Source organism: Plectropomus leopardus, chromosome 2, assembly GCF_026936395.1.
Source record: "Plectropomus leopardus strain MGB_pleo_1.0 chromosome 2, ASM2693639v1, whole genome shotgun sequence".
NCBI classification, from domain to species: domain Eukaryota; kingdom Metazoa; phylum Chordata; class Actinopteri; order Perciformes; family Serranidae; genus Plectropomus; species Plectropomus leopardus.
Window position 1 is genome coordinate 40715921 of NC_142177.1, and position 25266 is coordinate 40741186.

Sequence of the window (25266 nt, forward strand, 5' to 3'; positions counted from 1 at the left end):
ATACTCTGCACAAAATTAATAAAAACAGTCACACCACACGTCCCCAGAAAAAAAAGTTGTGTCGTTATTTCTGGATGTGTTTTTTCTTTCACCCTTTGCATTATTTTCTACTTACTTCATGGTTTTTATTGGATTTTATTGATTTTACTGATGTTATCATGAGTGTAATGCTTTGGAAAATAACAGGAGAGTGATAAAAACTGACTTTCTCCCTGAGGGACCGATGAAACCATGCTTTAGTCATCAATCATTTCGGTAATCAGGCTATTAAATTCTTTTTTTTTCTGATTAAGTTTTCCGTTTACTGGATGAAAACATGCATGTCTCATACCGGATTTCTTTCCAGACGCAGACAACATGTGTCCAAATACTCGACATCAGATCATATTTAGCAGCACATCATGCATGGAGACAAACTGCAGCTCGGCTCATTTACATCTCGTCTTTCTCGATTACACGCTAAATTGAGAAACTGTGGTGATGCAAACCCCTGACGGTAATCAACAAACGGCTCTCCCCACTCTCTCTCTGTTCCTGTTATACCCGCTTTCCTCTGAAATAAGCCTGTATTTCGAATTTTTTTAAACACAGTAAAACCAGCAAAAACAGGTTATATATTTTTTTTCCATTGCCAGTAGACTTAGACAAGCATGCCTTTCTGCTTTTATTTATTTATTTTTTTTACTAGTGTATCACTTTTAGCGCCACAGACAGCCTGTAAAACATGTTAGTAACAATCTGAAAACAGCATGGAGGCCAGTGAAAAATCTTTCAAAAATCAAAAATTCAAAGTGGCTGCAGCGTGTCATTGAATCTCACTGGCAGATGGGCATCAGTTTGAAACCTCAGACTTTCACCCAGGAGCCTGTTTGCTTCCTGTCTGAATGTTAAGCCAAACCAAAATGATGACGTTAAGCTGCTGGTCGGCTGGAAGTCACCTGTTGTGCCAGCATGATATGCTGAGCGGGCGACGCCAGTTTATGCAATCCTGTTGCGGCGGTATAATACATCGCTTGACGATGTTAGTTTAAAACAGCCAGTCACGATGTAGTATAGGGAGTTGGAAAGTCCCTTTAGGGTGGGCAGGAGGGAGGGGAGGTGGACTAGCCTAACAAACCACAGACTTTCACCCAGGAGCCCGCTGTTCACTTCATGTAGAAAGTGTTGCTTTTTTCCAAATCTAACCACATGCTTTTGTCGCACAAGGATATAAATATAAAAACGAGGTGTTTTACCAACATTGTATGTTTATTTTGAAAAAGACTGTATGCATCAAACACACAGAAATGGTACATTTCCTGTTAAAATTAGGTGCATTTTGAAGACACAGTGCATGTAAAGGGTAAATTGAAATGGCGCTCCTGAACATCAACAGCGGACGCAGGAGGAAACCTTCGCAAATTATGTTTAGATGTGAAAGTCCACTCACAACACGCAGCGATATGTGACGAGTGGGGATGAGAATGTATTGAATTAGCGCGGCGACTCGTGTCGTGTTTCAGTCACCGCCGATCAGAGCTGGAGCCGATAAATACCCGTGACCACGAGTCTTTGACCCGCTGCGAAAGCCGATTGCAACCTTTTCAATTACATACAAAAGCCAAATGTTGGCAGGTGTTAGTACGTTTTTTTATTTTGGTGGAAAAGGAACTTTTTGTCTATGAGCCCAAAGTGGCTGCTGACTAACAGCTCTTCATTGTCCTTCAGTCACTCCTCGAACAAAATCCAGCAATATTACACTCCCATACAGTTTTAATGCAGGTTTTATGACGTCTAAACCTGCCACTTATGAAGAGACTGAAAAAATGTGGGTCAACGACATCAATACGAGGTGGAGCAGACGGAGCAGATGGTTCGTGTATTAAATCTGCAGCACTTTGCAATATGGAGAAAATTATTTTTACTTCTTTAAGTAGGAGAGAAGAGACGGATGAGGGGAAGGATTATCTGAAGGACAGAGAATGATGACATCTCTTAAAATGTCAGGGTGAGCCTCCATTTCTCCTTCCACAGTCTCCAGCTCTGACAGGACACACACACACACACACACACACACACACACACACACACACACACACTCGTCCTAGTCAAGTAATTGTTTATGTTGAATCTTGGCCTCGGTTCAGTGCTTTCTGTATTGTTTCCATGAGTCTGTCTGCAAAGTAGTGTGTGTGTGTGTGTGTGTGTGTGTGTGTGTGTGTGTGTGTGTGTGTGTGTGTGTGAGAGAGAGAATAACTGAATCTCTGGTCCTACAGAACAGAAAAAACAGGGCGATTTTGACGGTAATTCCATTTTCATTGGGTTCATTTATCTCTAAGTGTCTCTGATCCTCCTCCAGCGAGGCGTCAGCGTCACTGCTCATGTCCTCCGCTCTGTCGTAGCGTCTCCGCTCGGCCCAGAGCTCTAAATCACTGTTAAAGAGTTTCCCTTTGAACCTTGACACAGATAACTGCCGCCGTTTAATATATCACGTTTCACCATTCGGAGCAGAATTTAAACATCGAAACTGCCTCAGACAGAGAAATAACTTCAGCAGCTATTATTTCAGTGCTCGGGTCACATTTATTTTTCCTTCATTTAACCTGCCAGGCTGACTGGGGTCAGAAACCCTGACCGGGCTTGTCGGCACTTTACAGAAATGGGATGGACGGCTGCATTTGCTCTCGGCTCTGATGACCCTGTTTCACTGCTGGCTCATGAAAAGAAGCTTTCGACTGTGATCTGTTAAGTTTCAGAGAACATTTTTCTGAGGCAACTAAAATAGTTTCAGCTACTTCATCCAGGTCCCTAATAGGCTCGGTCGATATCTAACTTTTCATACAACCTTCCTGAACTTTCACCGGGGTATAAAGCATATGATGATGCAAGTATGCAACACTACCCACTACTTACTCTCAGACTTATAAATACACAACAGAAACCCACAGAATGTTAAGAAAAGCAGTATTTTCACACCCGTTTTCCTTATTAGACAGAGAAATACAACTGTACGTCTTTTGAATTCAACTCTCTCTCAGTCACAGAAGACTAACGAGGCTTAATTACCTCTAACTCATCACAGAACACACTTTATTTACAAACAAAATAAAACTCCCCCAAACTGTCTTGGTTACTCTTGTTAGTAATGTAGTCAATAAGTCTACTGTTCCAAAAATCACCAGCTCCGGTTTGGTCAAAATAAATCTTTAATTCACCAAGTTAGATGTAAAAATCATGCTGTTATTCCCTACAGTCTCTCTGTCTGATGGCCGCCGGCTGTTTACAGTCCTGTAACTTCTCCCTCCACTACTATTTTTGCGGTGTCTTTCAGCTCAGCTGCCCCAGAGACTGAGCTCTGATGGTGCGTGCTGTGCACTACATACAATAAGTTTAAAGACAAGCTGAAGAACATACCTTCGAGCTTTCTAAATACCCTGGCATACCGTAATAAAACCAAGCCTAATCCCTAACCAATAAAAAACTGTTGATCATTTGCGTTCACCTGAGTTTCACCTAAAATATCTAAAGGACAAAATCTTGACTTCTTTTGTTCCTAAATATTCTTTATATTTGTTTTGTTAGTAACCAGCCCGGTCTCACAGAAATACATGAAACAGACACAAACTCTTCACAAAACAGGATGTGCGGGCATAAAGTATTAGTCTTAAGAGTATAAGTATTAAGACCGAGAAAGTCTGAGAAAGTCTGAGTAAGGGAGTGGAGGTGTACGGATCAAACAAACATGGACTTTCAACCACGAGATCACTGTTTGTGTCGCCGTATGAAAACAAAAGGCAACATAGTCACGTGACTTTTACGAACTAAAGTACGTATTTAATTGAAATCAAGATGTTTTCCTAATCCTGATCTGATCTGGTCTGCAGGACATATTAATAAGTCGTGCGTTATGTACTCTGTGTAGTGCAACTAGCGGGAACTCCGATTGCAGATGCATATTAGGTCTAAACTATAATCTGGTAAAGTGCATCAAGTTAACTTACATGAGTTAACATGAACATGGTCCCTTTTAAATAATGTGAAGATAAAAATGAACTTCCAGGCCGCTGAATGGCACACTGGGTACAGCTCGCTCTCCGTTGCTCGCTACAGCACATTTAAAAATACAAAAGGGCAAACAAGAGGGTTGTGAGGAACTACTCGGAGTATTTTAAAAATGCCACAGCAGGATACGACAGAGATGCAGGACGGTATTGTACAGTGGACAAACAGGAAAAAGGAAGAGCAGGATTCAAAGAATGTGACACACATTTTGAACTGCTGAGCCACATGTTCACCAACAGGAGCCTCAATCTGACATGACACACGATGTGAACCCGGACGGAGATTTATTTCCATCGTATGAGCACGTGCCCTGTTTCCTCGGTTTTCGCAGACAGAGAACACAGACGAGTTTAATGCAAAGCTGCAGTGTCGCTGTTGGCTCTAAATCACAGCAAAGAATCACTTACAGTTTAATTCTGCCGGAGCGACAATGATTATCAATGCTGCTTCACGATTTTACGTCAGATTTCCTTTTTTTTAATTTTCCTTTTATAAAAACAAAATTAACAGCCAAATGAACATAAAAACCTCTCAATCATGTAAAAAAAGGAAAATAAATAAATAAATAAATGTAGACTTTTTAAAAAAAAAAGCTACAGAAAAATGTCCAATGAACTATAAATATAATTATATATTTAAAAATATGTTACAGAATTATTATACTTTTTATAATAATTAATAATAAATAATAAATATTTTTTTTTTTTTTGCTTGTTTCATTTTTGTATGTGCAAATTTTCAGCTAATTTTCTTGTACTTTTCAACGATTTCTTGCAAGCTTCAGGGTCATTTCTTATTTTGTTGCTCATTACCTTCTTACCATGTTTTGAATAAAATGGAGCCATTTTGTTCAGGTTTCTAAGGAATAAATGAACAATTTGACTGTATTTCCCATCTATGCTGAGTAAGTTTTGTGTGAAAGGAATGAAAAGCCGGTCCCATATAGACGCCTGTCCCCAAATAAAAGGCTGTTGAGTTGACTGAAGCAAATAATAGTGCACGCGACTAAATGAAGTTTTACGGAAAGCCAGAGTTTGAACTTAAACTTAACAGTCACTTAATATTTATTGAACTAAACAACCGGCTGCATCTGTATCTATGAATAATCTAACAGCTAGGATCCTCTTAAAAAATATCACGTAACTCCTGCATCAATAACACGCCGGTGCAGTATGACCAGAACTTAAACAGGCGGAGATGCTGTGACTTCCTGTCATTGGTGTTCGAGCCAAAGTTTACACATGACGGCAGGCCGTGACCCACAACAGCAGAGGAGATAAATCACAGGCGAGAAGATGATGAACATCACAGAGCTGCAGAGAGCAGCGACTCCAAGAAGAAACATGAACTCAGTTTGATTCATCACGAACGGGACGCTGCAGCCACGCAGAGAAAAAACTGCCCGCGCGCTGAATAAAGCGCTCGCTAAAGACAAACCAGTGAACAGTAGCAGCATCTCAGCACTGTAATTATGGGAAGAGATGAAAGCAGAGGAAGTGATCGTGGGGTTTTACTTTATAACGTGTTGCATGTTTGTATGTTCTGCTAAATGAAACCACATTTCCTATAAAACTCAGCGCTTCCTGTCGCGGGGAAGACGCTGCCACTCTCCTTCAAACATCAGTGTCATTTATTTTTAATGGTTAACAGGGTGGATACAAAACAAGAGCCGGGAGTCTCTGTGTGTTTGTCCTTCAACTTTCTCGACAGCCATCCCTCCAGTCAACTTCACACTCGGCAGCGTTTGGATGAGCAGTTTTCTCAAGTAGCAACACTGGACGCCAACAGGTATTATACTTGTACATCCTAATGAGAAATACTTCACTTAGAGAAGTGCAACTTGATTAAACTACTGTTTTTACAGAAATCCTGCTGGACTAATCAGTCACTCCAAGAATTGGTGAGGTTGCAATCGCAATAATTCACGCAAATTCAGGGAATCCCTGTGAATTCTGCTCAACGTTGCAGTTTTATCCGATCACCCCAACCTGACCGCATATTGAGACATTTCAAGGTACAGCTGCACACAGCGTATTGATCTACTCACCCCCTCTGTTCCTTTCATTTTGAAAACTCTCATTTATTGCATAAGGTGGTATTCCAAGTGATTCAAAAAAGGAATATTTGACAAAACTGCAATGGAAACACCTTTTAGTCTTTTCTTGGTCACATGATGTGATGAGGTCACATGATGCTGTGTCTATGTGCTTGTCAGCAGGAACTGGCTCCCTCATGATGCAGCAGGAGCTACACGAGCTGTTATTGCATCACATAACTCTGAAGTTGAGCGGATCATCTGGAAGTTTTGAATCCACAATTCCTCTGTGAAATCGTGGACCATCAGCTCCCAGAAATCCCTCATATGTGGCCGCTCCCACGTATAAGGGGCTTATCTTTCCATTATCGAGACTGACTAATGCTTTAACACTTTGCTTGAAAGTTTTGTGTTTTTCTCAGCAGGAAAATGCAGCGCTGCTCCGGAGGTTGAAAGTGTGACTCATCATAATTCTAACAAATAAAAAAAGAGCAGGCTGAGGAGGATTTGAGGGGAAAGAGTGATTTCTGCTCTAAGCTTATCGAGCATTGGTTGGCTGAAATACTTCAGCTACATTAATCACCTGCAGTATTTTTCAGACTGATCTCTTCTCTAAATGGTAAAGACAAGGTTGTTGAGAAAATGTACATACAAGGAAACGAAGAGAGGAAAGAAAACAGATGATGAGGGAAGTGGTGTAGATTAATGACATAAGTATGCTGTTTTTATCTCTCTCTCTTCTCTTCTGAAAGTACGCTGCGTCCTGCCAACAGTAAACAACCACTATTTTAAGGGGCTCCGTAAATGCTAACATAAGCTGCAAAAAAGGTAAAACATTACAAATCAAAGTGATGGAGACAAAAGCTGGAAAATGTTCTCTGTGCAGTATATCGTCCTGTTTTCTGTAAAATGATTGCGACTGTGTGTGTCTCTTAAAGGACAGACAGGGACATTTTTTTGAGTCCTCAGAGACCGTCTGTCTCTTTCTACAGACCACACTGGATTATTTTTCCCTCCTCGCTCTTCATGGGAAGAAGCGACAGAGAGGTTGATGAACTCGGCTCATTTACTGACATCGCAGCAGGAATGTTGTTGGATGTTTTATCCGGATTTTTAACATGGACTCATTATCTTTGTTATTGGGTCACTATTATGACTGATGACGTGATGTCAGAGGCTCGTGATTCCTTCTTAACCCTTTTAAAGCCGAGCAAATTCTTTCAAAAATATGGCGAGAAGGCAGTGAGCAACTTAGCAAGACATTGCCCAATAGTTAGTAAGTGATTAATTAAAAAAATTACAAGGAAATTCCCTGAAAATAAGCACAAAAACGTAAAAGTAAAAAAACAACAAAAAAAAAAAGAAAATGATCTGAGAAAAGTGCTGAAAATTTTTAAAAAGTATATTTTTTTTCTGTGACATAATTATGGTAAATATACAATTTTAATCATTATAAATAGTTTCTGGATATTTTTCGCTAACTAAAAAAATAAATAAATAATAAAATCAGGTAATTTTTTTTTATCACCTTTTACCAATTTCTAGTTGTGTCCAGACTGCCTAAAATTTTTAAGTTGACTGAATTTGTAAAGACAAGTGGAGGTAATTTTGTTATGATTTAATTTGAGTAACTTTTTAAAGTTAAATCAGAAAGTTTATTCCCACGGTGTGTGGGAGAACAGTGACTGTGCAATATGAGGACACACACACACACACACACACACACACACACACACACACACACACACACACACTCATGCATTATTGCTCTTGAGGAGGCTGAAGTGTTACAGAGTGTTTGGTAAACACCTGGAGTGAAACAGAGCGAGGTGCCAAAGTGAAGCAGAACAGGGTGAGTGTGTGAGTGTGAGTGTGAGTGTGTGTGTGTGTGTGTGTGTGTGTGTGTGTACACATGTGTGTGTGTGTGCCCCTTCATTCAGTTGTGTAGAAAGTGAAATGAACAGCCTGCAGTTCCTCCCTGATCCTCCTGAACCTCTGACGAGCATCAGAAACGTAAAAAAACTCTTCTGGCTGACAGTAACAGTGTATTAAAACCTCCTCCTCAGGTAAACTGGGTAAAGTGTTTGTGTGTGTGTGTGTGTGTGTGTGTGTAAGTGAGTGATGTAAGCCATGCTATCAGTACGTATAGCTCCTCTAACTACGAGTTTTAATCAGCTGTTATCTGTAACCTCCGTCTCTTATCTGGAAACGAGTTAAAGATCGAGGGCGTCTGTCAGCTCCTGACTGTGCGACGTTAACCAGCGTCTGGGTGTGTGTGTGTGTGTGTGTGTGTGTGTGTGTGTGTGTGTGTGTGTGTGTGAACAAATAAAAATCTGCCACAATTTAACTTATAACATGATTATGATAAAACTAGTTCACTAAAAATGAACAACAAAAATTTAACGTCCGCTTTAAAGTGGTGTAGCTGCATCAGTTTTAACTATTAGTCTTAATTTATGTTTACTTTAAATCTCATTGTAAGTTTCCTTCAAATGTCGTTATATTTACGTATTATTTACTTTTGTTTAGTTTTTGCAAAATAAAAGTTTTATTAAATTGATCTTTCTAAGTCTCAGCAACTTCAGTAAACTAAGTATACTGTGCTTTACATACATCTGTATTCTGCTGGCTGCAAATGTGTCAGTCATATTTGTATTTTCTGAAACATGTTAACGAAACAGAAACAACAGATCTCCAAACTTCATTGTTGGCAAAATGAGTTTTGTCGTGATCAAGTTCTTGATTTGCAGAAGTTGTGAGAACAGAGTATTTCCAATTGTCATTTTCAAGTATCAACAACTTCACAAAATTAAGTAAATTCAGCTTAGTTTCTAGTCAACTCTTATTATTTGCTTAAACTTTCTAAGTCTTTTCTCCTTTCACACACACACACACACACACACACACACACACACACACACACACGGTTTGACCTTAAGAAACCAGTGTTAATTAACATCGGTCCCGCCTCTCTGACCTCCCTGCGCCGCTCTGTTTCGTCTCAGGTGTTTGACAGGTTCATTAACCTCAGGAAACCCCTCCATGTGCCATCCCTCCCTCCTTTCCTTCCTTCCTTCCTTCTCTTCTAGCTCTTCTCTTCTGTCCTTGCCTCCTTCATTGACACCTCCAAAAACCTCTTTTACCTGCTTCCCGTTAATTTTTCGTTAAGTTTGACTCCTTTAGTTTTGTTTCCTCCCTTCTTTCCTCACTTTTGATTTATTGATTTTTTTGCAGTCTCTCTCAGCCTCTTCTCCTAAATCTACCAACTGCAATCGGAGTGGGGTCAAAGGTCAAGGTTCACCACATGACACCATGAGGTACGGGCAACACCTCCCAGGAGGCTGGACTGAACACACACACACACACACACGCACACACACACTGGTGTTCTGCAGATGTCATTCAGAATGAATTAAATCAGTTCTGACAGATTTCCCGCAGCAACACGAGTTTTTTTTCCTCTGAGTTTATCTAATAATGAAAAGAAGGACAAATGCAGTGACACACCTTTCCCATGTGTGCTACAGATGAATATGTGTGTGCTTGTGTGTGTGTGCTTGTGTGTGTGTGTGTGTGTGTGTGTGTGTGTGTGTGCAGCTGTCTGAATGATAATTGGATATTTATACATACGTAGAGTACAAGAGAATGCCGATTCATGTTTTTATATGCGTCTGAGTGACCAGCTATCAAAATAATGTGTGTGAGATAACACACAGTCGACTCACAGCTATCACTCTGTGTGCATCTGTGTGTGTGTGTGTGTGTGTGTGTGTGTGTGTGTCACAAATTTCCCATCCCACAGTCCAACATGAGGTCAGCGTGTTTTTGTTGGATTTGTTCCACATGAGTGTCAAAAAAGTACCAGCAGGAAGAACTCCTGTCAAAGAAGTTAAATCTACTCTAAACCAACTCTGAAACAATAAACCGGCTCAACAAACACACACTGACACACTTATACATAAACATTTGACTTTCCAAAATATAGTCAAAACACACAACACAGTAATGTTCACCCTCTGCAGGAGAAAAATCCCTCTCAGCCTCGACATCTGAATTTAAAATGCTGTTGGCGTCGGTTTAATGGCGTCGTCCTGAGCAGCAGCATGCAAGATTTCACAACTGCAAAGTACTTGAAAGGTAAAAAATGTTTTTAGTTGATTTTATATGCAACATCACACCTCATTATCCTGTTTTAGGATGCATAACATTTTTTTCCCAAACACACCTGCTATATTTGGTCGAGTTTTAGCAGCAGTGTAGCGTGCGAACGAGCTGGCTGCGAGCTTCACTGCTGCAGGGTTCTACCTCGAAATCCTCAAAAACTTAGAGTAAGATTGGCGCAGTTGGATATGTGGTGACAGTGCATTTTTATTATGCAGGCTTCAAGGTGCAAGAAGTGAAAATATTTCCAAAAGATTAAAAAATGGATGAAAAAAGAGGGGTACTATATACAAGATCACAATACAGCACTAAATGGAGTTTACACGGCAACGCTTCTTGCATGAAATATTACATCTTTTGTTGCGGTTTGAACAGTATTTTAGGGGCCTAAAAATGCACATTTTGAAAACAGGTCCCAGAGTGTAATCCTTTGTAATCCTTTTTTTCTGTTTTTAGCAGGGCTGTTTACGTCTAAATGTGGTCTAAATGAAAAATAAAAGCACAGAAAAACAAAAGTGCACAACATTTTTAAATCCTCCAACTCATATCCCATCACTCATTAAAGTCTGCAGTTTGTGAAGGGTTTTAAAGTAATGTGAATAATGAAAAAAATATGTACGAATATAAATTGATTATCTGTAACCTACATTCTTCATGATGCTTGCCTTATTGGATTTGGCTTCTTTACAACTCGACTAAATATCACTGCAGGCAAAGAGTCAGTCCGTGCATCTCTGCAGTTTTATTGTGAAATAAATTTAAATTTCTGTCATGCTTTTAGATCCTCAAATCTGCATTAAATCTCCACACACACACACACACACACACACACACACTCACACTCACACTCACACTCACACTCACACTCACACACACACACACTCACATGTAAATACTGTAAGTGCACCTGCATGTGTTTAACTGTGTAATCACATTAATGTTTTTATGTGTATGAGGGTGTATGTGTTTATGTGTGTACATAAAAGTGAGCACCAGAACTTGAGTCTGGGCTGATGTGTGTTTGGCAGAGTGTGTGTTTGTTTCAGAGGTCAGAAGATAATAAGGAGCAGATTGGAGCGACAGGCGGGTTTCCATTCAAAGGTTTGCGCAAAACTTAAGCAATATTTTCAAACTGTGGATAAAACACAATGGTGAGCTGACTGCACTGAGTGATGCTCTGCGACTTCTCCTCTGGTGATAACATCCCAGTAACCATGGCGATGGATGTTTAAAACATCAGCAGCTTTATTTCTATTGCAGCCACCGCACTAGCCGTCATTATTTCCAATCCAAGGCCACGTAGGCGTGTTATGGAGCCATAACAGAAAGGCAGGCGTGTCCGCACCCACGTATGAGGGATTTCTGGGAGCCGATAGTCCACGATTTCAGAGGAACTGTGGATTCAAATCTTCCAGATGATCCGCTCAAGTTATGTGATGCAATCACAGCTCTTGTAGCGCCTGCTGATTCAAAATTCAAAAAAGTGTTTTCAGTGCAGTTTTGCCAAATATTCCTTTTTGAATTGCTCGGAATACCAACTTTTTTTTTTTTATACTTACTTACTTTACTTTACTTACTTTTACTTTATTTTATATTCACAATGTAAATTTGCGCAGTTTGAGGGTTAATGGAAACCAGCTAAAATAAAGTGTGTGTACACATGTAAACAAGTCACAGGTAAACGCTTTCTTTAATGTACATACATCTCTTCCGTGTCTCGATTTTTAGCGGTTTATTTTGGGTACAATGATGCACACACACACACACACACACACACACACACACACACACACACACACACACACACACACACACACACACACACACACACACACACACACACACACACACACACGGTGGTCAGGTTAAAGGCTAACAGAGTGTGTCTCCCTGCAGGATGAGGGCTGGTCTCGCTGGATTCCTGTTTGGGTCAGACACTGGGTCAGCTGTGACGCACACACTCTCTCCCTCTCTCTGTGTGTGTGTGTGTGTGTGTGTGTGTGTGTGATTGCCCCTGAAGCTCCTGTCTGAGTATCCACCTTATAAAACCTTAATAGTCTCTCTAATGTTGATCCTGCAGCTACAAACACAGGAAGAGAACCTCGACTTAACTTCATTAACTGGAGTTCACTGCTTCATTTTACTGCCATGAAAACCATCGTGCTGCTACTGTTGGTAACACACACACACACACACACACACACACACACACACACACACACACACACACACACACACACACACACACACACACACACACACACACACACACACACACACACACACACACACACACACACACACACACACACATACACGTCAGCGACATGACATCATGAGATTTGCTCCAGAACTATTTGGGCAGAAATAGGAAAAAAGGAGGTCACCTGCTCTCCAGGGAAAACAATCAGAGGAACACAAACATAAATCAAATGAAAATGGAAACTGAACGTTGAGGTTCATCACACAAACACGTGCTGCACAACAGTTTTTCACATCCGCATGACTTTACATTAAATTCCCAGATATGGAATCTGGACTCTCAGATCGGACTGGCAGCTGAAGACGAGGTATGCAACCTGATACACGAAACATCTGGAATTTTCCATTTAATGTGATGGTGCTGTCACATGAAAAAGCTGATTGGGTTTGAATATATCACTCAGTATATGTATATGTATATATATATAGAGAGAGAGGTGATTTGTGGATCACTCTGGGGTGAAAAAATGAAGCAAAACATTAGTTTAACCTTTAAGTTAATGTCCAAAACTTGTTACCAAATATGTGCCAATAATTTGAAGCAGAGTTTTTGGGCGCCTGATGAGGGTTACGGCAGAAATACGCAGGGTGCAGATGTAACGCGGCGCTGGGTATTTTACCTGCTGTACAGACTTTGTCTGTGCAGCTTGTGGTTGCTGGCAGCTTCACTGTGCATGTTAACTTTTGCCAAGTGATAATGCAGTTTGTTATGCAGAGTTTAGAAGCATATAGGCTTTATTAACTGATACTGAATTAACCCTTTGAAACCGAAACAAAAATTTCTTTCTATAACATGGGGGGAAGGCAATGAGCCATGCAAAATGAAAAAAAAATGTTGCAAAAATCTGCAAGAAATCAGTGAAAGTATAAGAAAATTACCTTAAAATTACACAATAAACAAACAGGAAAACAAACAGGTAAATAAGTGAAAATTAGAGAAAAATAAAAAAAAAATAATAATTAAAAAAGAGAAGAAAACTGTCTTAAAGTTAGTCGGATAAAAATGAAAAAAAAAGTTAAAGTTGAAGTTGGGGAACAAAAAAATGAAACAAAAAGGAAACAAGAGCAAACAAAAAAGGAAACAAAATATTAAATTAACGATGGGAGAAATGACCCAAAAGTCTGCAAAAAATCAGTGAAGGTACAAGAAAATTACCTCAAAATTAGTGATTTTTTAAAAAAAATAAACTAAAAATAGAAAACCAGGAAAATTGTTTGAAAACAAGTGAAAAAATTATAAAGAAATTAAAAAGTTGCTGTGGCTTGAAAACCATGGTTTAAAGCCAAATGGTTTCATTAATAGAAAATGAAAATTCAACTGTCAGAGCTTTCAGGACACTCACAACCTTCCCTTTTCCCCTCATTGTATCACCAACATTCATGCCGGGTCTTAAAATGTGCTTAACTTCTATAATCCTGTCACGTCATTAGGAATTATTCCCAAACTCCTCCCATCTCACTTGGATACAAAACCTGAATTGTAAAGAACAACACAGTCGCCGCTTCAGTTCACCTCCATTCATCCGTCCACTCATTCATGCATTCGCTCAGCGGACTGCTCGCTGCACAAACATCTCACTAACCGCCGCACAATGAAACCAGCCTCCCTGAACTAATTGCTGCTGGATAGGAAACAGTTGTTGGCTTTACTGGTGTCGCTGGTTGCCAAGTAGGAAGCATTTGGGAAAAAAAGTGTGTTAAAGTGACTGGAAGTGGGCAGATGACTTCACTGGTCACTTAAGTGTGTGTGCAGTGAGCTGCTCTTATGGTGAAGAGCCTCTTTATTTATGTGTGTTTGTATGTACGTATGCACGTTTGCATGTATGTATGTATGTATGCATTTATGCATTTATTTATTTATATATTTAGGCGCATTTATCTGTTTTTGTTTTGGTTGAGGATTCAGAAAACAGTTTTTTAATTTAGATTTTTTTTATTGGGCAAACTGGTTGGTTGATAGCTGTTGCCACTTTATGTACATTTTTTATAAATAATTAGATTTTTTATATATTATATATTTTATATTTAATCCAGGCCACTCTACATGGACAGCAATTAACAACTATACACTTTATATGTAATCAAAAATAATATTTAATTATTGAATTAATCAAAAAGTTTCTTACCATGGACCAAAGATCGGCTTTTGTCTGCCATATTTTTGCATTTATGACATCAAGTCTGCAACTCGTGTATCATGGCATACTTTAAAGTTAAAACTTTGCTTGCTTGCTGCAGCTAAAAGATGCATATATAAAACATATGCAACTACTGAAAGTAAATGATAGCTACTGGGAACAAAACAACAACATATATATTTCTTTGCCATCAGACGTTGACACTGTTTTCATACGTACACGTAACTTGTAAATACGAAATTATCAAGAAGCATGTGAAAGCAACAAAACTGCAAAGTAACAAGGACAAAAACCTTAAATCTGGACATGCATGAGGACGTTCACTCCCGGCAGTTTAAATAATTTCCCTTCATCTAAATGAGGCTGTTTCAAACATTTATGAGCACCGTGACGCTCATCGTCACAGCGTCACCTCCCATGTTGTTAATCTGTTAATCTCCCACTTTATTCCTTCCTGCTGCACCCATGAAGTGTTGTACTGGTGAAAACAGCATCTGCTGCCGACATTAACTAAAACCTCAGAGCTCAATGCTTTCCAAAACTCTGGGAAATCAAGACAGAAAAAGTAGATTCACTGCATGTTGGGGGAGATTTCTATGGTCTCAAATTCACCGGACGTCTTTGAACGCTGCGTCAAAGAGACGTCACCTCATTGATCTTTACGACAGAATTACGAGGTTCTCTCTAACAAAACGACCAAAATCCTCAAACTGGACACAGACTTTCCTAAAATCAGACAGCAGGGAAAGGACTTCACTTTCATCAGGAGTTTGTTTTGCCGTTTTGCAAACTGAGATGTTAACTGATAGGCACCGGACCAAAAATAAAGGAAGGGAGTCAGAAGGTTTCTCATGTGAAAGCAGTTGAAGGAAAAGACACGTGGTGGACAGACAGATAAATCCTGTGTCTGCTGCTGTTTTGCTGTTTTTCTCTCCGCTGTAAAAAAACTGCCACAAATGAAAAAAACTCTCACAGCTGAGCACAAACAGCCTGAAAAAATCAACAATTTAATGACCAAAATTGATCTTAAACCCCCCCAATTCATCCTGAACCCGTCTGTGTTTACCCAAAAGCTCAGAGGAAAGCTGTGACGAATGACATTCATGATTAATGTTTCTGTTTAAACGTGGCGCAAAACATATAAATTAGGCATCGGGTGTTTGAATGGACAATAAAAACTAAATTAACTGTAGACAGAAAATTTGAACTCAATCTGTCATTAGTCTGTTTAGTGGAGAGGATGTGAAGGAAGAATGCACTTAAAGAAGTATTTCATCGGTATAAAGAGAGCCTGCACATTAAATCTCTGCAGCAAAGAGACGCAAATACTTCAAATATACGCAACACAACCAGAGACAACTGGGAGAAAACTTACAAGAACGCACGACGCTGCTCTGGACCAATAAATGCTCCTGCTGGTGGGTGACGTCATGCATCCAGGAAACAACCTCGTATTAAACTGTAAGGCCCGTTTCTCACAGCATGCATCAGCAGTGTGTGAGCATTCGTACTCTCCGCCTGAGCAGCGCTGGTCAGGTGCATCTCAGATGCAGCACATCTAGAGAAACGGTGGCTTGCCGAATTTTATTTACGCGTGCCGCGCACATTCGTCAGCAGAAATAGACAATAAAAAGTTGTTTTGATGATTATATTGACTCTGAACCACCTCTGACCTCAGTTTAAAAGTCTCTCTCTGTCACAGAGATGAGCAAATACAAAGCTGTCTGTTTTACTCAAACTTCCCTGCTTCCGTTTCAAGATAAAAGTCCTCTGTCTCTGTGGACAGAATCCCATCAGCTGCTGATACGAGGTTCTTTATTGTGAAACTTTTGCAGGACCGTGTTGTCAGCAGTGCATGAGCTTGCACGACTTTACAGGTGAGTGGAATTTGTGCTTAAAAATAAGGAAATACAGAACTCATAGCAGCAGGCGGCGACGATGCAACAACGCTGCGTGTGTGAACGCCACAGACATGAAACACGCTGCAGTTCGGCGAGGCTGTCGCCACTGCAGCTGATTCAGTTCAGCATAGACCACATTACTCTAAAGATAAGATTAAAAAAATGTATCCTAACATATCTCATGAGGGTCTGACGACAGACGGATGTTGTACGCTGTAAAGGACCCTGACATAATTGTGATTTATGATATTGGGCTTTATGGATAAAATTGAATTTATTGTTACTTTAACAAAAATCCGACATAGTTTTCACATTATTACATCAAATACACCGAAGCTACAGCCAACCCTAAAGTCCTCCTGCACTGACTGTACAAACAGGCCTGATGGTGTCTGAAGGTCTCAGCAGCAGATCCGTGTACATTCAGCACCAGTCAAGAACTAAAATTAACCCCCGAGTGAAAGTGAAGTGGCGTCCTGCAGGTCTGAAGGTAGATTTGTTGTATCTCCGTGTTATTCATGTACATGTTTAGAAGAGTATGTTTCCTACCGGAGTGGGAGAGCTGCAGCCGGGGCCCCGTTTGTCTCCAGGCTGAGGCCTCTGGAGCGGCGCTGGAGTCTGCAGGCTGCAGAGGGAAGACGCACAGCATCAGGACCGCAGCAACAATCGCCTTCATCTCTGTCTGAGCTTCACTGATGTCGAGAGAGACGGAAGAAGGTCGAAGCAGCCGGTCACATCACACAGAGCTGCAGCTCTCTGCAGGAGAAATGACACCGAGGGAGACGGGAAAAGAAAGAATCATTAGATGCGTAGAAGGAAAAACTGTATCAAAATACAACAAAACTGTGCGTGCCCCTCAGCAGCACTTACAAAAAAAAAAGTTCACACTGGAACACAAACGTAATTATATAAAAACATAAACAATCATAAAACAAGGGCAGGGAAAAGTGAATTATTATGAAATATAAAATAGGAAACAGGGAATGAGCAAACAAGTAATATCACAAAACTTAGCAAGAAATTAATAAAAAAAAAGAAAGAATATTACCTAAATAAAAAAACAAAAACAAACAAGGAACTGGCCTACAAGTAAGTGCTAAAATTTAATTTTTTGTTTATTTACTTGTTTATTTTTCAATTTATAAAGTTCTTTTTTTACAACTAATGTCCAGGTCATTTTCTTCTCACCTTTAGCTAAATTTCTTGCAGTTTGCATGACATTTATTTTCAGGTGATTATACACTAAAAAACATACTTATTATATTTCATTTCTGCCAAAATATCCCCCTAAAACCTGCACACTGGACCTTTAATGGGAAGTCATTACCGGAGGAGAAGACTCCACGTGAAAAGTCTTATCAGCCTCTTAATTTGAAAAAAAAAAGAAAACTCTGTACTTAGGTATTTTGGCTGCTTTTGCACAATATCCAGAGGAGGCATTTATTAAACATTTGTAAAAGCGAACACATGCCGATAGACAGAGAGAGACAGAGTGAGAGAGTAAATGAGACGGACAGAGGACAGAGTCCAGAGACGCAGTGAGTCGACCATGAACACGGACAGATTGTCAAAGAGCCGAAACACAACCTGAGCACTCGCTTTGTGTTTGCAGAGAGACGTGAAGCAACAACATTACTGTCACATTAACTTTGGTTTTGCGGTAATCTGATGCCCGAACAAATCACATCCAAGCTTTTTATTTTCCAAAACAAGTCGATGAATCTGATACTCGGTTAATTTAATTCAAATTCCAACTGAGACTGATACGTTTTCGGAGATAAACAATCCCAATAATCGAATCACTGCACATTTTCAAAACAGACAAACCAAAAGAACATATTTTGACTTATTCCCTTATTCCCACAGCACTTTAGTTGTGTCCTCAGCGAGCCAGTGGACACCTGAATAAATCACAGCAGACAGGAAGTGTATGTGCAGCAGAGCCCGGTGTGTTACTGTGGGAATGTGGTTCATGAGGGAAACTGGTCAATTTATCATTTTGCACCATTTACTGCAGAGGTACATTTAAGAGCTTAGGTTAAGAAAAGTAATGAGAAAGAACCCGCTGAGAGAAAAGACACGATGCTGAAAGCAGGAAGAAGACACAGTGAAAACATGGAGGGATCAGGAGACCGAGGACACAGGCAGGTGAGAGGCCCCCCACCTACAGGAGGGAGACACCCAGACCCAAACAGACGAGCGCAATTACAGGAACTGCAGGCTGTCGGAGCGGGCTGTAGGACATGTCCGCGCTGGAGCGGGCTGTAGGACATGTTCGCGCTGGAGCGGGCTGTAGGACATGTCCGCGCTGGAGCGGCCTGTAGGACATGTCCATGTAGGACATGTCCACGCTGGACCGGCCTGTAGGACATGTCCATGTAGGACATGTTCGCGCTGGAGCAGGCTGTTGGACATGTCCACACTTGAGTGGGCTGTGGGACATGTCCGCACGCTGGAGTGGGCTGTGGGACATATCCGTGCGCTGGAGCGGACTATGTCTTATATTTCAGTTGTGGAAAAGTTATTTCGCGATTGATACATTATCGTTTTATCGCCCCGCCCTAGTATTTGATGTTTGTGTTTGTTTCATATCTCTGTCATTTTGCGTATCTATGGTCATTTTTTAGCGTCTTTGTGGTCATTTTAAGTGTTTGTGGCAAATTTGAGTCTCTTTGAAGTAGTTTTGTGTTTGATTTTGCTTCGATTTTTAGTAGTTTGGTGTTTCTTTGTGGTTGTTTTAAGTCTCTTGTGATCATTGTGTGACTCTGATTATTTGGGGTCTCTTTGCGGTGGTTTTGAGTCTCATTTTAGCATTTTTGTGTCTCCATATTGTCGTTTTGTATCTATTTGTCTTTGCATCTCCATAGTTATTCTTGTGTGTATGTGGTTATTTTTAGTTTTTTGTGGTTATGCTGCATTTATCTGTATTGCTTTTCTATCCTTTTGTGTACTTTTGCATCACTTTGTAGTTGTTTGTTTGACTTTCAGACAGAAATGTTAACAGTCAGCTCAAACAGAGGCTCTGACCCCTCAGGTCTCCTGGCCTCTTTGGGTCCGTGTCCAGTCGGTCTGCTCATTAATCCGTCCGTGAGGACGACACAACATTTGAAAGTGTTCAGAAGTCTCTGAAGCGCAACACAACTTGCCTCCACTGCATCTGTAGCCGGACCATGAAATTATTTCAGGTGGTGGGGTAACTTGCCAAGTTTGCAAGCACAGTTCCAGGAGAAACTGACCGTGTTATCATATGATAATTTATCATGATCTGTGGAGGCGGCTGGCTGGTTTGCATCTTGTCAGCAGGTTTTAAAGAGCTCAACAGGTTGGAAAGACGCCTGCTGAGAGAGGAAACACACTCGGAGAGCTGCTACACTTCTTCCTCTCTGCAGCACGACTCCGAAATGTGGAAGAAATGTCAATTCATAACACCTCGGGGGACATTTCTATATGTTTAACCCCTCAGATGCCGTTCACAAGCATTTAAATGTTTGACATCCCAGCCAATTGGTTTGATTTGTTTTAAAAATACACAAAGGCATTGAACAATTTCACAAGAAAAGTCCGCCACATTGCACAAAATTGTTAAAATGTGACAAGAAAAATTACCTGAAAATGAAGAGAGAGAAAAGTATTAGAAAATTAACATTTTCCCAGAAATGGTATTTATAATTATTACATGTTTTTAAAATTATGTTTTAGGGGAAAAATGGTTATCTTTTTTGAGATTATTACTTTTAGCATTTTCTTGTTCGTTTGGGTTTTTTGTTTGCAGTTTTCTTGTAACTTTAATTTCTTGCCAATATTTTAGGTCATTTCTTGTACTCATCGCCTCCTTCTTATGTTTTTGAAAAGAATTGGCCGATTTCCTCGGGTTTCAAAGAGTTAAACTTGTGAACTGGTCCAAGTACAGTATGAAGGGAACTCTCTCATTGCACCAATAAGCAGACATTTTTTCCCGCCCAAACCCTGCAGAGTCTCTGTGTCTCATTTCCAAAGTCCGAACTTCAAAAGGCCTCAAAATGTTGTGTTGTCATCGTGGAAAAATGATGATGAGTTTCAAAGCCTTAATGCTGCTAACAGACTCCAAAAACAACTGTGCATGACTCATAACTTAATCACAGCCTTTAATATCCTGAACCTTTTATCCAACCAATGGTTGCCCTGGGACAAACCCCTTCAAATTAAAAGCATTCCCTTGTAATTCCTGGTGATGACACTAAATCCTCTTTGATGCTCTTTATTATTTTCAGAAACTGTCTTTTTTTTCTGCTTTTCTCTGTGACGCATGAAGAAAATGACATTGTTTCAGCTGTGTGTATGACACAGTTTGGTTTGTATTAGGGCTGCACCTAATGATTACTTTTTTATCAATTAAACTATCGATTATTTTTTCAATTAATCGATTTATCTATCGATTATTTTTTTTTATTGATCTAACTATTATTTTTTTATTACTCGATTAATATGACAACAAATTTACCAAAAATAACATTCACAAATGCTGCAGGGCATTATTCTCCCACAAAAAATAGCCCAGTGTGCTGTGTGAAACGGTGCGACGCGTTGACGCACGTTTCGTGAATCGACATATTCAAGTAATCGATTACGTTGACGCGTCGCCACAGCCATGATTTGTATATCGTAAGAAAGGCAACATTAAAGGGTGTATTTAACCCTCTGAAACCCGGAGCGACATCACTTTTTTCGAGATGCTTTTAGAAGCCTTTAACAAATATTTAAAACCTTTGAATCTGGAGCAAATCGGTGCGATTTTATTCAAAAATATGGGGAAAAAGGCAATGAGCAACTCGGTAGGAAACGTTCCAAAAACTGCAATAAATTAATAGATTTCAAAAATTACTTTATAAAAAGTTAGGGAGTAAACTATATTTATAATTATCACACTTGCAGTCATAATTACAGATTTAAAATTCTGATACAAAATTCTTATAATTTTTAAGTACTTTTTTGTTTGCCTTGTTTTATTTTATTTATTTCTTAAATAAATTTTTAGGTAATTGTTTTTTACTAATTTCTTGGGTTCAACTGATAATGGCTTTTCAGGGCTTTTATTGGCGTTTCCGATGATTATTAGTAGTTAACCTGACCAATTTGCACTCCATTTACAATAAAAATGAAAATCTATCTGTCATTGTTTATAACTTATTATTATTATTATTATTATATTACAAACTCCAACACAAAACTTTGTTTAAATGCCTTTAGCAAATGTTTAATCAAAACCGAAACTTTCAACATCATATACAAGTTCCCATCAACTTTTTTTTTTATCAAGTGAAAATTTAAATAAAAATGAATAAATAAAAAAGGCTCTCTGAGGTTTTACAAAGTTCCTCCCATGCTGACACTTTCTGTGCACTTTTTAATTAATTTTATCAGCAATCATTAACAAAAAAAGCAGATACAGATAATCAGCAAAATGCCAAATATCGGCCTCAATAATTGGCTAGGCTGATTATCTGCGACCCCTAATTTCTTGCAAATTTTTGGGTTATTTACTCTTTCTTGCTTATTGCCTTCTTTCCATGTTTTAAAAGTAAATCAAGCAAATCTGCTCAGGCTTTAAAAAGTGCAAACAGAGACTAGTTGAAAATAAAAGGAGGGAGTAAATGAAAAGTATTAATTGTAAATAGCCCGTGTTTATTGTGTGTGTGTGTGTGTGTGTGTGCGCGCGCGCAATAAAGAGTAAAAAATGTAAACAGCAGTAAATCTGTCACTTCAGGGTTAAATGGCAACATCCAGGAGACAGTAAGTAAATATGTTATCAGTAATATATTTTGCATGTAAGTGTAACAGTAAACAGGTGTACTGTGGAGAAATGCAGGTTCGACCACATCATACGTTTCACATCATCATTGTTCAGTTGTGTTTAACACTTGACTCGCGGAAACGACCTCCTCAGGCCCGTCAACACGGAGACAGACGGGGGACAAACTGTCTCTTCCTCTCTGCTCATCTGACATACTGTGTGTGTGCGTGTGTGTGTGTGTGTTTGCTTTGTCCAAAGGAAACTTGGGTGTTGACAAAAGTTTTTAAATAAATCTCTGAAGGAAACTCATCGTTTGTTTCCTCTGTCTGTCGGTTCGATTTAAACATGTTCCGGACAAAAACACTCATGTTGATACACACACATACACAAGCCTGAAATACTCAGAGACACAAACACACACACTCACAACAGTGTGAGGCGAAGGCAGCCGGATGAGGACATCACGCCAACATTTGGAGAATAAAAGCTGTTTACACTGTTTTGTTTTTGGGCAAGATTCAGGTCGGCTGCAGGTCACAGAGGACAGTCATTTATTTATTTTCTGCTAATTCAAGATAAATAAGTAAAATGCACAAAGTGATACAATCAGCATCACTGCCAAGTACTCGTTTTAGCTGCAAAACTTTTCAGCTGCTGATTGTTGAGACGTATTGGTCGGCGGCCTCCAGTCAGGAGATGCACACTTTAAATCTGACTGAAATCAACCTGAAGATTTTGGGTGTTTACATGGAAAGTCATGGACGTCCTCACAAACCACAGCTGTTTATTTACAATAACTTCGGGGTAGAAAATCGCTGCATCACGTAGATATAATTAAACAGCGCTGAGCAAACTCTGCCTTCATCTATTTTTTAAAGCCACCTAAAAAAATCCATATCAGTTTAAGTGTACGTTATATTTTGAATATTTTCAGTGCTTTACCTCGCTGTCTGACAGCCCGTACTGACGGGGATTTGAAGCCGTTATATCAAAAACATCAAACTGAGAAAAACGGTCATTTTACTCCACTGAGCGGCGAGCTGCTGCTCCACCGCTGCCTCCATCAGCTGCTGCAGAAGCTAAAGAGGAGACAAGATTCAAATATAATCAACACCTAAACTTAAACATAGTTTTGTGTTCGAGTTTGTCATATTCAAAATTTTAAATATTAATAAAGATTTTCATTTTTATTGTAAATGCATATTGGTTCCAAATATCAGTTATTGGTCTCATTACTACGAATAATTAGTGTCAGTATCTGCCCTGAAAAAACAGTATCGGTTGACCCCTTCATTACATGACATATAATCAGAACAATAGAGATACAGAAAGACAAAAAATAGAAAGAAATTAAGTCAAAACCAGTATGCTCCTTTATAAGGAGACTCCATTTATTCTAAAATATATGCTATTTACCGTTTAATATGCGAGTTTTCATATTTGGTTTTCGTTTTCACTGATTCCTTCCTGGTCTGTTGAGATTTTTCCATGAAAGTGCAAAACAACACTGAGCGCTCGCAGAGGCTGCAGCTGTGAACGTCGGAGAGCTGTCGGTGTTTTGGCAGAAAACCGTGTCTCGTGTGTTAAAGTTGAAACAAAGGTGACACGGGTGACTCAGTCCACCTTCAGCAGAGGCGTTTCCTGCTCCTCTCTTTAACACTTCGACTCATTTCTGGTTCTCCTCTGAGACACACGTCAGCCTCGTAGTGGATTTGATTCACAAAAGTTACAGCAGATTTCAGTGGTGAGTCAGAGCAATGGCACAAAAACACGTCCGATCATTTGAACGCCGTGAGACTGGACAATGAATAAACAGGAGACGCAGCGTCCTCCTGTGAGACTGATGCTGAGTCCAGGAGCCACTCGGGCCCCTGGACTCCCTCTGACCCCCTCCTGTCTTGGTGTGAGTTGTTCTGGTTTTATTTTGTGTTTAAAGAGGTGATTGACATGTTTTTAAATTGTGATATTTCCAAAACAACAAAACAAAAGGCCCAATCACAACAACATGTTTCAACATTTTCAGCGGTTTGAATCCAAAAAAATCATTTCTGTCAGTTTTCATGATGTTAGAAAAAGTCAAATAAATGTGTCCATCCGACTAAAACTGGACTTTTAAAATACAAGTAAACATGTCAGTCCGACTGAATCAAATCTCTCAAAATCGGACTGACGCTCCCAGATTATTTGATTGAAAGTCGATTTTCTCTGTAATGTAAACACCTCAGTCGGACTTTAACTGGATTCAGTTTTCTGTTAGAGCTGCTAGTCGCCTCGCCGGCCTCCCTCCGTGTTTATGTTCAGGGACTGTTTGTTATTTATGAGGGGACTGTTGACTCCTAATGTAATGTGTTGTATTGCACACGGGAAATCTAAATAAAATAATTATGAAAGAAAAAATGATTGAATGGGAAAGATCACAAAGTCGCCTGATCCTCAAAATAAAAAAGTAAAAAAAAGATGTCCAGCATGTTACAGACCTAAGAAAACTTTGTGAGATCCTGAAACAGTTTTACACACGGAGGATGATGACATTGTTGAGGAAAACGGTTCCCATGGTTATCAGCTCGACCGTCTTTATGTCCTCTTCCTGTTGCACCATGGGGGCAAAACAATGAGTAAACAAAACAAGCTGCGCCTGGACTCCCAACGTTACACGCTTTTTATTTTTCCTGTGTTGTTTCTAATGTCAATGGTGAGATAAAGTGTGAAAAGATTCAAAGAAAGATTGGATGATGGAAGAATAGGAATAAAGACATAAAATCGTCAGATTAGAGAAAAAAGGAGAAAGAGATACTGTATCAGATCGACCCTCTAACCTACATCCTCCAACACAACGCGCCTGAAATAGATTGTTTCTGCTCTGAAATGTCAACTCTTTGTGTAGAGCTTCCTATGTTAGCCGAGGGGAAGCATTGTTTAAATCAGGAGTGAATAAAAAGACTGAAATGGACTTCTTTA

The 25266-nt window shown here is 39.6% G+C and overlaps 1 protein-coding gene across 1 annotated transcript in view; it reads right to left on the reverse strand.

Annotated features, from left to right (window-relative positions):
* The window catches only part of LOC121960921 (semaphorin-3D), a 100660-nt gene that overhangs the window by 37620 nt on the left and 37774 nt on the right, over positions 1-25266 (reverse strand). Inside the window, exon 3 of the mRNA XM_042510822.2 lies at positions 17088-17294. Within this exon, the coding sequence (XP_042366756.2) occupies positions 17088-17214 (127 nt within the window). The 5' untranslated portion in view covers positions 17215-17294. The remainder of the gene's footprint in view (positions 1-17087; positions 17295-25266) is intronic.